At 37.9% G+C, this 18171-nt stretch overlaps 1 protein-coding gene across 1 annotated transcript in view; it reads left to right on the top strand.

Moving 5' to 3' along the window:
• TRPM7 (transient receptor potential cation channel subfamily M member 7) overlaps positions 1 to 18171 on the top strand; it is a 113061-nt gene that overhangs the window by 6037 nt on the left and 88853 nt on the right. The window contains exon 2 of the mRNA XM_080807310.1: positions 13923 to 14002. Within this exon, the coding sequence (XP_080663436.1) occupies positions 13923 to 14002 (80 nt within the window). The remainder of the gene's footprint in view (positions 1 to 13922; positions 14003 to 18171) is intronic.

Here is an 18171-nt window from a genome sequence, read left to right as displayed (position 1 = left end):
AAATAACTTAGATATATATCACTTTTAGAAGGAGTTTTGCAACTATTAGATTAGTTTGAATATGAATGAAATATTTGACTTGGAAAATTGGACCTCTTCTGTTTTTTTTTTTTTTTTTAAAAGACTTTATTCATTTGAGAGAGAGAGACACACAGAGCACGAGCACAGGAAGAGGCAGAGGGAGAGAGAGAAGCAGACTCCCCACTAAGCTCAAGTCCTGACATGGGGCTTGATCCCAGGACCTGGAGATCACAACCCAAGCCAAAGGCAGACGGTCACCCACCTAAGCCACCCAGGTGCCCCTGGTTTTTCTTTATAAAAAATGATTGGTTCAAATTTGAGTTAAGCTGGTAACTTCCAGTCATTTTGTTGATTCTTTGGTTCAGTTTATCTTAGATTTGGAAAATTACTCTGGGTCTTTTGAGGGAATGTGTATTTAGTTTCTTGACCATTTAAAGATTTTAGAAACTTGTTGAAGAAATTTCAGTGTATGGAGGTAAGCAATTTTTTTGAAGTTGGTAGACCTGGCTCTTCACATAAGCATCTTTGCCCAATCACACTTTTTTTTTTTTTTTTTAAGATTTTATTTACTTATTTTGAGAGAGGGAAAGAGGGTGTGCAAGCAGAGTAGCAGGGCTGGACAGAGACAGAGGGAGAAGCAGACCCCTTGCTGGGCCGGGAGCCTGATGTGGGACTTGATTCCAGGACTCTGGGATCATGGACTGAGTCACCCAGGCACCCCCAAATCAGACTCTTTTATGAGCACTACTGTTATCCTCTGTCTGTAAAAAACAGATGATAATCTTTCTTCTACTTGATCTAAGGAGCAATTATAGTATTGAATTTGTGAAGCACTATTAGTCCCACCTTGCATCATGAAAACATGTTGATAACTTAACACCTCAACTGTTTAGCTACCAGACTGCTGGAAACCACAACTTGTGGAAACCCAGCTCCTCATGGAAAGAAAAAAACTTCTGAGTTAGCCATTATTGGGAATATAGCAACCTTTAGCCCAGAATTCACTGTTTGAAAAATACAAAGTGAAATTTATTAAGTTTAGTTACCTATTTTCCTGTGACAGTTTGGTAGTACATTGGGAATACATAGAAGGAAAGTTATCTGAGAGGCACACTGTTACTGTAAGACTGAGGAAACATTAACTAGGCTGGAAAGATAGGGTTGTAAATTACTCTTTAGTATGTGAACCATTGGTCTTCCTTGTCTTGAAGGGTATAATATATAATACCTAATACCCAGAAGGCACTCTTGATTAAGGAAAGTGTGTAATAGGCTTTAGATAGATTTTCATGATATTAGCTAATGTGTATTAATATTTAGCTGTGGTCATTGTTCTAAATGCTTTACATATATCATTGCATACGTTATGCTCAAAATTCTATGAAGTAGGGGCGCCTGGGTGGCTCAGTGGGTTGAAGCCTCTGCCTTTTGCTCAGGTCATGATCCCAGGGTCCTGGGATCGAGCCCCGCCTCGGGCTCTCTCCTCCACGAGGAGCCTGCTTCCCTTCCTCTCTCTGTGTGCCTCTCTGCCTACTTGTGATCTCTATCAAATAAATAAATAAAATCTTAAAAAAAAAATTCTATGAAGTAGGTACTGTTTTTTCCTCCATTATTTATAAATGTAAGTAACAGACAGGCACAGTCACTCCCTAAAGGTCATAAGGCCAATAAGTGGTAGAGTAGGTACTGACTCATCAAATTAGGCACTTGGAGAAGGACCTTAATATTCAGAGGCATGTGTATTTGTGAGATCTAAGATGGCCGATGTTGTAAGTAAAAAGTTAAGGTCATTTAATTGTGTCACCTTAAAATTTATCTTACCATATTTTTTCCTCAGATGCTATAAAAGTTAGAATTTCCTTTATTACCAAGTTCCTTTTTTTTTTTTTTTTAAGGTTTTATTTATTTGTTTGGCAGCACAAGCAGGGGGAGTAGCAGAGGGAGAAGCAGGCTCCCTGGTCAGTAGGGAGCCTGATGTGGGGCTTGATCCCAGGACCCCGGGGTCATGACCTGAGCCAAAGGTAGCCGCTTAACCGACTGTGCCACCCAGGCACCCCATTACCAAATTTCTATGTAATAATCTTAGGAGAGATTGTTCAAAATTCAGTTATATACATTATATTTGACAATTATATATATATACACATTATATTTGACAATATATTGACAAGTACAGAGAATTACTAGTCAGAGGGCATCATTAGTAGTTGAAAAAGTTTTTAATTAAACTAAGTAGATTTTTATGATGGGTCGAACTCCTGAGTAAAAACTCCAGAAACCTAATATGAATGTTATCAACAAAGTATCATACTACTTAGGGGTAATAGTTTAATACGGTTTACTGCATATGAAGGCTGCATTTTATAATACAGAATGTTCTAATATTTTCTTCAGATTTCTCTTTTTCAGTTTAGCTTTTGTGGCATCATCTGAAACATATCAGTTGTTATTAGATTAATGTGATGGATCCATTTAATTCAACAGATTTTGTCACTTTGGGAAAAATATTTTATCAGGCAACAAGGAGCCAGGAATAAAAGTGAATAATTTAAATTGTACTATTTGCTGGCATGTTACATTTTAAATTAAATGTGTATAATTTGAATTCTTTAGTAATTGGTTTTTGCTATGGAATCCAGTTAGATGAAAGTGTGATCATAATATAATAGGCATCCATGTTCCTACCACACAGCTTGAGAAATAAAATACAACAGATAAAATTGAAACCTCCTATGTATTCCATCTAAAATCCCATTCCAGGGGCACCTGGATGGCTCAGTGGATTAAAGCCTCTGTTTTTGGCTCCTGTCAGGATCCGAGTGTCCTGGAGGAGCCCCCTATGGGCTCTCTGCTCGGCAGGGGGTCTGCTTCCTCCTCTCTCTCTGCCTGACTCTCTGCCTGCTTGTGATCTGTCTGTTAAATAAGTAAATAAAATCTTTTTAAAAAATCCCATTCCACTTTCCATTTCTGCAGACATAACTATCATCCTGTTGTTCCTTTGCATGCTTTTGTAGTGTTGTCACCAATGTATATATACTCACATACATATATGCATACACATATGTCTTTAGAGAGAGAATATATAACACATATATTTGGTTTTTGTAAGTTTTTGATATTTGTAAGTTTTATATATATGGACTTTTTGTGGACTTTGTTGTTTTTTAAAATCAATATTGGGTTTTTGGAGATTTATTCATCTTAATACATGTGAAGTCTAGTTTACTCCTGTTATTTTTTTAAATTTATTTTTCTTTGTCTTTATTTCCATTCAAAGTTAACAGTCTACTTCTCTGCAGAACAGCCTTGCCATGCATACTTAGTTTGCCTCTTCTAACTGCTGTGTATTATATGAATATACTGTTGTCCATTTTACTGTTATTAGGCAGTTTGATTATTTCTAGTTTTTTACATATAATGATAAAGCATTCTTGTATGTATCATCTTATGTACAAATGGGAGAATTTTTCTAGGATTGGAATTGTAGGATAGGTATATCTTCAATTTTATAGGTATTGCTAAAGTGTTGACCAAAGTAGTTGTATGGTTTATATTTCCTGTAAAGTATATGAGAGTTCCTACTTCTTTTGGTATCTTTGCCACACTTCATTGATTGGGTTCTTTTATTTTGCTTCACTCATGAATATGAAATAGTTCCCCATTGTTTTAATTTGCATGTCACCACTAATACTGAGTATTTCAGGTTATGGGTTTTTGGCGGTGGTTCCTTCCTCTCTGGTGAATTGCCTATTTATAATCTTTTCTCAGTTTTCTATTGGATTATCTTTTTCTTATTTATTTACTTGTAGAAGTTCTTTAGGTATCCTGAAAACTTTGGGGGATAGTGGTTTATGAGCTGCAAATATCTTCTCCAGCCTGTAGCTTTTTAATTTTTCACTTGGTTAATGGTAGGCTATTTACTTATTTTTTTAGGCTGTTGATGTTACATTGGTTTTTAATTTAGTGTAATAATTTATCAGTATTTTCTTGTTGTTTTTTTTTTTTTAAGTTTTATTTTAGTAATTTCCACACCCATTGTGGGGCTTGAGCTCACAACCCCAGCTGAGCCAGCTTGTGTCCCATCATTGTTTACTTTATAGCATATGCCTTTTTTCCCCTGAGGTCATAAAGTTACTCAGTGTTTTTTTTTTGCTAGAAATTTTATTTTATTTTATTAAATATTTTATTTATTTTTTTTGAGAGAGAGCAAGAGAGAAAGAGCACACAAGCAGGAGGGAGGGGCAGAGGGAGAGGGGGAAGCGGACTTCCTACTGAGTAGGGAGCCTGATGCTACCTGGAGTCTGCTCCATATACACATACGTTACAGGTCTGCTAGAGATTTGAGCAGAGTTAATATGCAGTATTTAGGATACCCTTTATGTGACTTTCTCCTTTGAAGACCTTTTCCCATCTCTTCAGCTGCTATTGTCACCTTGGACTTGATATTGTGTTTTTTTAAGCCAGTAAGGTTGTGAGATTTCTTTTGGAATTTTAGCTGTTCAGTAGTGTGGAGCGGAGCTTGTTACCAGGCAAAAAGCCTTAAAAAATAGGAAGGTCGTTCAGTGCTATTCTTTAATTTAAAGTGTAGGCTCCAATCAATTTCAGTCTGCTTTTGGTCTTTAGTACTGTTAATTAGTTGTTTTTTTTGTTTTTATTTTATCCAGAGTTTATGGTTGTTATCTGTAGGAGGATTAGTCTGCTAGAACTAACATAGCTTGCAGCTCCTTTCTAATATTAATATGTAGAATCATAGAGTATTTAGTTGTGAAAACAGACTGATTTCCACTTACCTGGAAGAAGAATATTTTTTTTAAAAGATTTATTTATTTATTTGACAGAGAGATCACAAGTAGGCAGAGAAGCAGGTAGAGAGAGAGGGGGAAGCAGGCTCCCTGCTGAGCAGAAGGCCCAATGCGGGGCTTGCTCCTAGGACCCTGAGATCATGACCTGAGCTGGAGGCAGTGGCTTAACCCACTGAGCCACCCAGGCGCCCCTTGAAGTAGAATTTTTAAAACAATCTTTAATTTTTTCCCCCAATTTTTGGCGTTCGCATTTAGGCAGGAAGGATATGCTGGTACTAACTTATGGAGAGAGTGAAATGTTAGAAGTTTTGTTTATAATGTATGTGCCCCTTATTGCTGAAAGACAGGAAGAATTTATAACTTAACAGAATTTTGAAGCATTAAAAAAAATTGTTGAGATTTGACAGTGTGTCATGCATTGTGCTGAAACACCTTGCATGGATCATTTTATCTGTAGAGCAGCCCTCTGAGGTAGGTGGTATTATTAGGTCAGGTCAGAAACTTGTTTTAGGTTCCGTGGGTAGTAAATAACTAAGCTAGAGTTCTAAGTTAGGTTACTCTGACTCTAGAATTTCAGTTCTTTAACCACTGAAGATCACAAATCTTTATGTTTCTTTTTAGGGCTGGGGTGCCTCGGTGCCTCACTCTGTTAAGTGTCAGACTCTTGATTTCCCTCAGGTCATGATTTCGGGGTCTTGAGATCGGCCCCTTGTTGGTCTCTGTGCTGGGGGTGACGCCTGCTTAAGATTCTCTTTCTTCCTCTCCCTCTACCCCTCCTGCCCATTTGCTTTATCTCTCCAAATAAATAAATAAATAAATAAAATCTTTAAATAAAAGTTTCTTTCTAGTGCTAACATTCTGTGTTTGTATTTAGTTTTTACTTCACTTAAAACATTTAAGTTTAGGAATTTTCAGGTTTGTGGTTAGAGTGTGCCACCTCTTGGTAAAATTCAGTAATGCAGGTGAGCAAAAGAAGTATAAATTGGAATTTATGTGTTGAGAATTAAGGGCACATTTCATTGGGTATCTGATGGCAGAGCAGAAACAGAATTTCAAAAAATGCAGAAACCTATTATTGGAAAGGATTTATCACTGTCACCTGGGGTATGTGGCTATCAGGTGTGTGAAGCCAATCCCTAGTGCAATAAATGAGGGCCATGAACAACAGGAATGCTGTGTGTGGGGAGAATATATTTACATTTGACAACTACACAAACAAAGTGAAAGGCAGTAAGCCCTTGAAATAAACAAAATTGGTGAATACTTAATGTTGAGGAAGCTGTAAGAGATAGTCTTGAAACATACAAATGTAGGCACAAAATTTGGTAAAAATTTGTGAGCATCAAGAGTGATAACAATTTAAGTGACTTAGCAGACCATTTCATTAAAGTTTTGGATTGATTTGCCAATTAGAAACTACTATGGAAGATTTGAGGTTGTGAAGGGGTAGTACCGGCTGTTTGTTTAGAATTAAGAATGGTAAAATGAAACTAATCTGTGAGCAAGATTTGTACTAAGACCTGAAATCCCGACAGCATTCCTGTTTTGAGTAGTTATATATTTTATCAAAATACTCAAAAAAATGAATACCTAAAGTGACTGAAGGGTCTTAGGTTGATGGTGATTAGAAAAGACCAGTGTTTCTGGAAAAAAGCTAGATATTTGTACTCAGAGTACTAGATTTTTTGCTCACTGGTGTTCAGGTTTTATGGGGGTGTGTGTATGTGTGTGTGTGTGTGTGTGTGTAAATATGTAATGTATGTATATATATGCTTTATTTAAATGCTTTTGGGAGTGGGTAGGGACAGCACAGAATCTGATGTGAGGCTCAATTTCATGACCCTAAGATCAGACCTGAGCCAGAACCAAGAGTTGAATGCTTAACTGACTGAGCCACCTAGGCATCCCTTAAATGCTTTTTCTATTGAAATTGCTGCAAGAAAAATAATTAATGAACACCTAAAATTCTTTAACCCTACCCTTTCTTCCCCTGTCACTGAAAAGCAACTCTTACTTAATACAAGGATCTGCTGGGATGGTAGAAGTGGGTAGAGGTATATTAGTGTTGAAGAAACCATGTAGAAGAATATGAAGGGCTTGGTACATGCTTGTTGGATTGAATTGACTGAGAGGAACATGAAAAGATTCACGCTTCTGTGGGATTCAGAGCATGGGTTGATATACCATGCCATGTGGGCCAAATCTGGCCAAGGCCTGTTTTTTATGACACATATATACCTGTGATTCATTTTTAGAGGTATTTCAGTGAATATATATCCAAAGTTTTGCAAACCAGCATTTAGACTTAACTGGGCCATTAGTTCATTGCTGTAGAGCAGTCATTTTGAAATCTGTTGATCTGATTCCTCCATCCCTACCCCAACCCTATTTGAACTATTAGCTAGCATTGTTTCAGGCAGGCTGCAGCTAAGGAGCAGAATAGGGGAAAAGCTAATACTAGTTAGCAGTAGTTAGTAATTAACAGTACCTTTTAGGGAGAGACAGAACTGAAAGACACTATGAGAAGAACTTGCCTTCCTTAGCCACTGATCCTAGAAAGAAAATGAGACATGCTTGGAGTTCTTTTGAGCCAGCTGGACATGAAGCTGAAAGTGGAGGTTGGGTCTGCAGCTGGCTGCCAGCCCAGCAGAGGTAAAGAAAGGAAGAAGAGATAAGGGATCTGAAGATCAGAGAGTTTTGGAACTTGCCTGGGGTCACAAAGAACGTAAGCAGCAGAGCAGGGGTTTGAACCTGACACTCTGACTCAAAAGCCTCAACTCTTTAACTACATAGCTGCAGAAAAGTGAGGAAGTATGCTCATGTTGGGACTTTGAAAAACAAAAACAAGGAAACAATGCCTTTTAGAAGTATGTTAGCCCTTCTGTTTTCTTTTTTCCCATGTTCAGAAAATTATATACAGAATGATCACATAGGAATTCCCCCTTTAATGTATTTCTGCTCAGTGGCTTATTTAAAGCATGTCATCAAGTGGTCTTGAAATTCATATTTTAAATTTTTCTTTAAAAATCAGTAGAGGTTTTGGAGTCAGGGCAAACTATTAGCTGTGTGACTTTGGGCAGTTCCCTAACTTCTATGTCTAAGTAGTCTCTGCATCTATAATGTGGGGATACTAATAGTACCCAACTTATAGAATTAATGTGAGCATATGATGAGTTAATACATATAAAATATTTAGAACAGTGCCTGACAAACACACTGTATCTACTACCTAAAGTTATCTCTTGTTATTTGTATTTTGGGCAAAGGGTTTACAAAAGATGCAATGTGAACTATTTTTTAAGGCAGGATCTTTTATGTGATATATGGGTAAATTATATGTGGATCGGGAATTTATATCTAGTAATAGAGGAGTCATAGCTTTGGGTTTCCCTTTGTGCAGTGACTCCTGAACCTGGACATTTCCCTTGTGGAGGACTTGGAAATCTACTACTCATTGTGTATCTTATCATCTTGCACCTAAGCTGTCTGCTGCATGGTTGATCTAGGGTCTCCCACCAAAGCGGAATAGTTGACGCTGCCTTGTGTGCAATCTGTGATCCCAGTTTGTTTTTCTGAGAGACCATGCCAAGTGTAGCTTGTGGTATTATGGGAGTCTTTATTTCGTTAGCACCTAGGAAGACACCCCCCCGTGGCCCCCCCTTTCCCTTCCCCAATTTGTACTCCTTTGACCTTCATTTGTTATACAGAGCAAATTCTAAACAACCACTGTCTGGGGTGCCTGGCTTGGCTTAGTCGAAAAGCATGTGATTCTTGATCTAGTGGTTGTAACTTGGATCCTCATGTTGGGTGTAGAGGTTACTCAAAACAAAACAATAAAACAACCACTGTTTTCAGGGAGTTTGCATTTGAAAACATATGCTTTAGGGCATTTTATGAACTTGTAACTGTAGTAGATTACTTCTGGAATATTCTATCTCTGACTTACTCTAAATTAACTGTATTTTAAGGTTTTTTTCTTTATCTTCATGTTGGGTTCTCAGAATCTGCAGATTGGTGTTTTTCATCAGTTCTGGGAAAGTCTTATCATCTCTTTATAAACATTGCCTTTGCCCATTCTTTCCCTTTTCTCCTTCTGGAACTCTGATTAAACATTCATTTTACCTCTTCATTCTGTTTTACATGTTTCTTAACAACCCTCCCCTGCCTTTCAGACAACTTTATTTTGGTATAATGCACATATTCTAAAATTTGCCCTTTGTAAGTATATATGTTTGATTTTAAAAAAATTATTTATTTGAGAGAGAGCATGAGCAGGGTGGCAGGGAGGGAGAGAGAGGGAGAAGCAGATTCCCTGGCTGAGCGTTGGGGGAGGGGAGGCTGGATCCAAGGAACCTGGCATGGGGAGCTGAGCTGACGACAAACACTTAACTGACTGGCCCATCTAGGCATCCCTTGATGGTTCGTAATACATTTATTTAGTTTTATAACCACCACAATACAGTTTTAGAACACTTCTGTCCTCTCACAAAGTTCTCTTATATTTGTTGCAGTTTATCACTGTTCTTACTTTCAGCCCCAGGCTTTTATTAAACATTGTTTCTGTGGTTTTGTCTTTTCTAGAAATTTCATGTAAATGCAATTATGTGATCTTATGTGCCTTACTTTTTTTACTTAATGTTTTTGAGGTGTAGCTATGTTGCATGTTATCCTTAGCTTGCCCCCCTTATTGTTATAAGTAGCTAAAGCCAACAGCACCACCCAGGCAACCCTATATATTTTTCAAAATATTACTTTATGCTTAAGACTTAGCTAGGTTTCCATTTAGATCTTCATCTCTGTTGCATGGAAGAAAGTTGGAATCTTGGCATAGAGTTGTATGACATATAAGATTTTGTGCATTAATGATTGTTAAAATAATTTCAAATTGTTGTATATCCAAATACACACCAAATAAACTCTTTATATTCTTTCAAAGGAAAAATATTACTTTATCTCTGATGATGAATAGACTGTAAGGTGGCAAGGGTGACATGAATGGATTCTGGTAAGCCAGGCAAGAGTGATGATGGCTTGGCCTAGAATAGTAGCAGTGGAGGTGTGGGAAGTGGCTGGATTATGGATATGTTTTGAAGGCAAGTTGTCAGGTTTTGCTCATGAGACTATTTATGAAGTCGATAAAGAGAAAATCAAGAATGTCACTAAGATTCTTGCCTTAAGAAAATAGAACTGGAGGAATAGAGTTGACATTTACTAAGATGAGGAAGACTATAAGAAATGAGTAGATGAGGGGCGCCTGGGTGGCTCAGTGGGTTAAAAGCCTGTGTCTTCGGCTTAGGTCATGATCCCAGGGTCCTGGGATCGAGCCCTGCATCAAGGCTTTCTGCTCAGCGGGGAGCCTGTTTCCTCCTCCCTCTCTCTGCCTGCCTCTCTGCCTACTTGGGATCTCTGTCAAATAAATAAATGAATAAATAAATAAATAAATAAATAAACAAACAAAATCTTAAAAAAAAAAAGAAGATGCCTGTTAGACATCAAAATGAAGCTATTGAGTGGGCATTTGGCTATATGAACATGGAGTTTAGGGAGGGATCTAGCATGGAAATACAGATTTGGGAGTCATCCAGTATATTGTGATAAACTGTATGTGAGCACTGAAAGAGTGAATGTAATTGGGGAAAAAAAGTCCAAAGTTTGAATGAATATAATTGGAAAAAAAAGTCCAAAGATTGGGGAGAAAGAGGGTGCCTGGGTGGCTCAGTCGGTTAAGCATCTGTCTTCTGCTCAGTTCATGATCTCAGGTTTGTGGGATCAAGCCCCATGTTGGGCACCCTATTTAGTAGGGAGCCTGCTTCTCCCTCTCCCTCTGCGGTTCTTCCTGCTTGTGCGCACACATGCTCTCTCTTTCAAATAAGTAAATAAAATCTTAAAAAAAAAAAAAAGAAAACAGAAAAAGATTGGGAAGAAGAGTGGGGGGATCAGCAAGGGAGATTAATGGAGTGATCAGTGAAGAGAAGACCAAACTAACTGATGAAGATGTTTAAAGAAGGTGAGAGTGGCAACTTTGTTAAATGCTGCTGGATAGATCAATGAAGATGAGCCCTGGAAATTGAAGTTTGGATTTAGGGAGAGTCATTGGTGATCTTGTTGGAGCGTCTTTCTTTCTTTTTTTTAAGATTTTATATATTTGAGAGAAAGAGCACGCACAAGCAGAGGGAGCAGCAGAGGAAGATGGAGAAGCAGGTTCTCTACTGAGCAGAGAACCCGATGTGGGGCTCATTCCCTGGACCCTGGGCTCATGACCTAAGCCCAACGCAGATGCTGCACTGACCCAGGCATCCCTTGTTGAAACTTACTTAGAGAGAGTGGTTGATTTGAAAGCCTAACTGGAGTGAGTTTTAGAAAGCATGGGAGGAGAAGAAAAGGGAAAAACTTCTACCAGTGATCTGTACTGTAGATGGAGGCAGAGAGACCCAGGCATCCCTTGTTGAAACTTACTTAGAGAGAGTGGTTGATTTGAAAGCCTAACTGGAGTGAGTTTTAGAAAGCATGGGAGGAGAAGAAAAGGGAAGAACTTCTACCAGTGATCTGTACTGTAGATGGAAGCAGAGACACGGAGTGTTAGCTTGAGGGGAAGGTGGAGTCAAGCAAAAGTTTGTTGTGTTTTGTTTTTTAAAATGAGGAGAATAACATGTTGTGTGCTGATGGGAGTGAGTTAATAAAGAACAAAAAAAATTAAGGAATTGGTGGAGAATGTCCTTTAATGAGATGTATGGGATTTAGGGCACAGGAGGAATGGTTGGACTTAAAAAGAAGTACGTATAGTCACAGGAAAGAAGGCAGAATATCTGGGTATAGATATTTATGGTGGATATATATGATAGAAACTTGTCCTTGTTCTCTTCTGGTTGTTTAAGTTTCTTCAGTTAAATGGGAAGTGAGTTCATCCTTTGAGAGTGAGAATGGAGAAGGAGGTTTGGAGGTTTAGGAGAGAAGGATGTAGTGTGAAATCATATAGGAGAATGACGAAATGGACTAGGGATGTATAATGTGATTATTGGGCATCATTAAGGAGCATTTGAGGTTTGTGGTCCGTGTTTTAAAGTGAAACTAGAGGGCATTGTTCTCTTTTGTCTAGTTACATTAACAGTAAGTAAGCAGTTACAGAATAATTGGGCAATAAAGTTGAATCAGGGTTGGGTTTGCCAGGTGTATTCTAGAAGCAAACACAAATTTTTGGTACAGTGATTCTAGAGAGAGTCCTACTCCCCCTGCCCCCAGGTGTAGGGAAAGCAAGTTTTTCAAAGGAATACCAGATTTTAATTGGAATAGAAAGGTGGTGGAGGAATTATGCTAAGTGAACTCTAGTATGTAGTATATTTTGCTGATACAGGGCCCTGTGTTCTAGAGGTTATTCTTTGATTTTTATAACTAGGGTATCATGATGTAATTTGTTCCCACCTGAGTGAGTCTATTTAAAGAACCATTTAGGGGACCTGAATGGCTCAGTTGGTTAAGCTGTTGCCTTGGGCTCAGGTCTCGATCCCAGGGTTCTGGGATGAGCCCTGCATCAAACTCCTTGCTCAGCAGGGAACCTGCTTCTATCTCTACCTGCTGCTCCCCTTGCTTGTATGTGCACACACACACTCTCGCTCTCTATGACAGATAAATTTTAAAAAAATATATATATATTTTTTAAAGATTTTATTTATTTGACAGAGGGAGACGCAGAGAAAGAGAGGGAACACAGGCAGGGAGAGTGGGATAGGGAGAAGATGTCTTCCCATGGAACAGAGAGCCTGATGCCGGGACTGTATCCCAGGAGAGATGAATTTTGGCAGAATTTACCAGAATTAGCAAGCATTAGGGGAGTAGACTAAGGTTTATTATTGGGGTACCTGAAGGTTTTGAGAGGAACCTGCAGACCTTTACCAATCATGATATTGTCTAGAATGTCTCTTCTCTCAGAGGTTTCTTTTTAGAACATGGGCTCTTCCTTTTTGGACTGTCCTGATGATGTTGTATAGAGGATGGATTCTGTGGTTTTTAATCTACTCTGTTATAATTTATAAAAGTTTCATCTGACCCAGTACATAATGCCTCTTCCTTTTTAATCAGTCACAAGTAGCGGATGAGGATCCAGAGTCTGAGAGTCTAAGGATCTAGGCAGAAACTTAAATAGTGGTATAAAAAATTAATTTAAAAATACCTTTTAAGGGGCGCTTGGGTGGCTCAGTGGGTTAAAGCCTCTGCCTTCAGCTTAGGTCACGATTCCAGGTCCTGGGATCAAGCCCTGCATCGGGATCTCTGCTGAGCAGGGAGCCTGCTTCCTCCTCTCTCTCTGCCTACCTCTCTGTCTACTTGTGATCTCTGTCTGTCAAATAAATAAATAAAATCTTTAAAAAAAATACCTTTTAAATTTTAAATATTATTTCAGATTTACAGTAATTGAGGGAAATGTGTTAATCTTCAATTGGATCTTAGATTTGTCTTATGCTGTTAATTTTTTGCATTATGAACTTGCGACTATTTGGTTATACATATTTAAGATTGTAACTGCAATCTGGTGAATCAAACATTTGTAATCATGTAGTAACCTACCCTATCCTTGTTGATGTTAGGGTCTGTTTTTCCTGATATTATTTTTCTTTTGATTAGGAGTTGCTTGGTATCTTTTTTTTGTCTGTATACCATTAACCATCCATGCCATTATGTTGTATTTATTTCAATTAGAAATAAAATACAACTGGGTATTATTTTTTAGTTAAATCTGACAATCACTTTTAATTCGTTTCTAAGTGATCCACTTCCTGGGATCATACCAGCCCCTCTTGAGGTATTTGGCCCATATTGGGAATCTGAAACTTGATGTTCCTCTTTTCATTATGTGATGCAACAGTATCTTTACAGTATGTTGATTTAGTAATCTAAATCACAGTGGGCTTGAATAGAATGATTGTTATATTTAGGTGTGTTGTCTTGAGTAAGTCTTTACTATATACTCTTGGTAAATGTTTAGTGAATGGAAAAAAAGTTAAATAGTATAGAACTATTTCTTTTTATGTACTTATTATTAAATTATTTCATTGTACTATCAGTGGGTTAATTTATAAACCATCTTTTAAAACTTTTTTGTTTCAGTCCCAGAAATCCTGGATAGAAAGCACTTTGACCAAGAGGGAATGTGTATATATTATACCAAGTTCCAAAGACCCTCACAGGTAAGCATACCCTTGTTTTTTGGGTTCTTCTAGAAATTTAGATGTAAATTATGTTGCTGTTTGCTTATTAAAAACCAAAATTATTAAAGTATTTATAACCAAAATTATTAAAGTATTTGTAGCTACTGTTAACTTTTGTCTTAACTGCTGTTAACTTTTTGTCCATTTAAGATTGAGAGGAGAGGGTGCCTGGGTGGCTTAGTTGGTTGACATCTGCCTTCGGCTCAGGTCATGATCCTGCGGTACTGGGATCGAGACCCATGTTGGGTTCCTAGCTCAGTGGGAGCCTCCTTTTTCCTATCCCTACTTGTGTGCTCTCTCTCTCTCAAATAAAAAAAGTAAAATCTTTAAAAAAAGAGAGAGAGAGAGAGAGAGAGAGAGGAGATATCATTAGCACAGTAAAGGTATTCTGGAGTTTTTGATGACGTTTGCAGCATAAAACCTCTGAATTCTTCAGAGTATTCCTTTATCCCTAAGCTCCCCCAGATCATACTGGTATATTACAAAGATAGGGCAGTTAAGACTCTTTTAACTGATCCACTGATTTTGAGAACTTAAAAATGTGTATTTATTTATTGAACATCTGTTGAGTACCCAATACTATGGTTTGTTCATGTTAAAGAAATCAATACAAACCTAATAGTTCCTGTATTTGTCAGAATGTAGATACAGCTCAGCATCTGCTAAAAAACCTATCATCAGAGATTGTAGACAATTCTGACCGACTTTGATGTTTCACATGGCTTTGATAATAGAAAAATTTAAGACACTAGTTAAAATTTAAGAAAAAGTTGACCTCTTGAGGTATTTATTGAAGTAACATTTTTCATAAATTTTTTTTCCTGAGGCCTAAAAATAGATAAAAACTTAAAAGGGAAATCAAAGAAAGAGTTATTTTCTGGAATACGGAGAACCTCTCTTCATAGACACTTAGGAAAAATTCATTGAGAAAGGCATTTACAAGATTTTTAGATCTTCTTGCCTTTCTCATTTCCTATCAAACCTTGTTCTCTATCCAGTTAACTTCTCTGCAACTTTTACGTCTATTTGATATATGACTGCTACAAAAACAGCGAAATTCAGAGCTAGAACAAGTTAATCCTGAAATGAAACCACATAAGACCCTGTGTAGCCAAAGCAGTCTTGAGAAGGGGGAATAAAGTTGGAAGTTATCACAATCTCGTTTTTTTTTTTTTTTTTTCAGTTTTTAAAAAAATTTAAATCCAATTAACATATAATGTAGCATTGATTTCAGAAGTCACGGTCAGTGTTCATCAGTCTTACATTAATACCCAGTATATCACATGCCTTCCTTAATGTCCATCACCCAGTTAACCCATTTCCCAATTACCCCTCTCCCCTCCAGCAACCCTCAGTTTGTTTCCTATGATTAAGAGCCTCTTATGGTTTGTCTTCCTCTCTGATTTCATTTTCTTTTAGTTTTTCCTCTCTTCCCCTATGATCCTCTGTTTTTTTTTCTTAAATTCCACATATTGAGTGAGAACATATGATTGTCTTTCTCTGATTGACTCATTTCGTTTAAAGTAATAACCTCTAGTTCAGTCATGTTGTTGCAAATGGCAAGATTCAGTTTTTTGATGGCTAAGTAGTATTCCATTATGTGTGTGTGTGTGTATAACACTACATCTTCTTTATCCATTCATCTGTTCGTGGACATCTGGGCTCTTTCCATCATTCGGCTATTGTGGACATTGCTGCTATAAACGTTGGGGTGCAGGTGCCCCTTTGGATCACTACATTTGTATCTTTGGGTTAAATCCCTAGTAGTACAATTGCTGGGTCATAGGGTAGCTCTATTTTCTACTTTTAGAGGAACCTGCACACTGTTTTCCAGAATGGCTTCACCAGTTTGCATTCCTACCAGCAGTGTAAGAGGGTTCCCCTTTCTCTGCATCCTTGCCAACATTTGTTGTTTCCTAACTTGTTAATTTTAGCCATTCTGACTGGTATTAGGTGGTATCTCATTCTGGTTTTGATTTGTATTTCCCTGATGCCAAATGATGTTGAGCATCTTTTCACGTGTCTGTTGGCCATTTGTATGTCTTTGGAGAAATGTCTATTCATTTCTTCTGCCCATTTCTTGACAAACCCAGATTTCAAGATACACTACAAAGCTGTAGTAATCAAAATAGTATGGTACTGGGATGCCTGGGTGGCTCAGTCAGTTAAGCATCTGCCTTCTGCTCAGGTCATGATCCCAGAGTCCTGGGATTGAGTCCCACGCTGGTCTCCTTGCTCGGTGGGGAGCCTGCTCCTCCCTCTTCCTGCAGTTCCCTCTGCTTGTGCTCTCTTTCTTTCTGAGAAGTAAATAAACATCTTAAAAAAAAAAAATATGGGGGCTCCTGGGTGGCTGAGTGGGTTAAGCATCGGCCTTCGGCTCAGGTCGTGATCTCAGGGTCCTGGGATCCAGCCCCGCATCGGGCTCTCTGCTCAGCAGGGAGCCTGATTCCCCCCCCCCCCCGCCTGCCTCTCTGCCTACTTGTGATATCTCTCTCTTTCTCTCTCTCTCTCTGTCTGTCAAATAAATAAATAAGTAAATCATTAAAAAATACATAATACATATTTTATTTATTATAAAAATTTACTTAATTAACATATAGTATATTATTAGTTTCAGAGGTAGAGTTCAATGGTTCCTTAGTCTTATATAATACTCAGTGCTCATTGTATCACATGCCTTCCTTCTTGTCCATCATCCATTTGCCCTATCCCCCACCCCCATTCCTCCAGCAACCCTCAGTTTGTTTCCTATGATTAAGAGTGAGAGAGAGAATCTTAAGCACTCTCCACACCAGCGTGGAGCCCAGTGCGGGGCTGTATCCCATGACCCTGAGATCATGACGTGAGCCAAAATCAACAGTCAGACCCTTAACTAACTGAGCCACCCAGGTGCCCCAAGGCAGTTATTATTTTTATTTGTTTATTTATTTATTTATTATTTTAATAACATTTTGGTGCATTTAATTGTAATAGTTCCTCAGTGGGTTTTGATTTAAAAGGTTGCTACATTCAGTCTATGTAATATACTGTATGTGCTCTTTTATAAAATGTTATAATATATTTTTTGATATTGTAGATATTTTATAAGAATGGTTGGTTGGTATTCTGTTAGTGTATATGCCACAATTTATATACCTGTTCCATTATTGAGCAAAATTTGGGTCGTTTTCAATTTTTGATAAAGTAATGAAGACCTTAGTGGATAAAACTTCCTTTGTGTTTAGGTTTTTTTTTCCCCCTCTTAGCGTATGTAATGCCAGAAAGCTTTCCAAAAGGAATAAAGCAATATATGTTATTACCAGTAATGACAAGAATGCCTGCTTTACTGAATATTGACTAGAATAACATTTTTTTTGTCCGCAAGGAAAAGTGATTAGTAGGAGATAGTATGTCTCAAATTAACATTTACTTGATTATTGAGAAAATATTTTTTTATGTTTTTTAATATTCCTTCAATTTTTGGTAGATCTGGTAAATGTTAGATAATTAAAACAGATATCCTTGGGGCGCCTGGGTGGCTCAGTGGGTTAAAGCCTCTGCCTTCGGCTCAGGTCGTGATCTCAGGGTCCTGGGATCTAGTCCCGCATTGGGCTTTTTGCTCAGCAGGGAGCCTGCTTCCCTTCCTCTCTCTCTGCCTGCCTCTCTGTCTACTTGTGATCTCTGTCTGTCAAATAAATAAATAAAATCTTTAAAAAAATAAATAAAACAGATATCCTTAATATCTCTTCCAGTCATTCTGTGAATTTTTAAATTTCTTATTAAAGATGTTTTGTTACAGGGTACCTGGGTGGCTCATTTGTTAAGTGTCTGCCTTCAGCTCAGGTCATGATCCCAGAGTCCTGGGAACGAGCCTCACATTGGGCTCCCTGCTTGGCGGGGAAGCCTGTTTCTCCCTCTCCCTCTTCCTGGCTTGTGTTCCCCTTCTCACTGTGTCTCTCTCTGTCAAATAAATAAATAAAGTCTTTAAAAAAAAAAAGAGATGTTTTGTTACAATGTAACATTACATTTCTTTCTTTCTTTTTTTTTTTTTAAGATTTATTTATTGGGGTATGTAGGTAGCTCAGTCCTTTTGACTTCGGCTTGGGTCATGATCCTGGGGTCCTGGGATTGAGCCCGAGCTCTTTGGCAGAGAGCCTGCTTCTCCATCT

The sequence above is a fragment of the Martes martes genome, assembly GCF_963455335.1.
Source record: "Martes martes genome assembly, chromosome: 7".
NCBI classification, from domain to species: domain Eukaryota; kingdom Metazoa; phylum Chordata; class Mammalia; order Carnivora; family Mustelidae; genus Martes; species Martes martes.
Note: the sequence above shows the minus strand (reverse complement) of the source record. Positions and strands in the feature narration are given on the sequence as shown.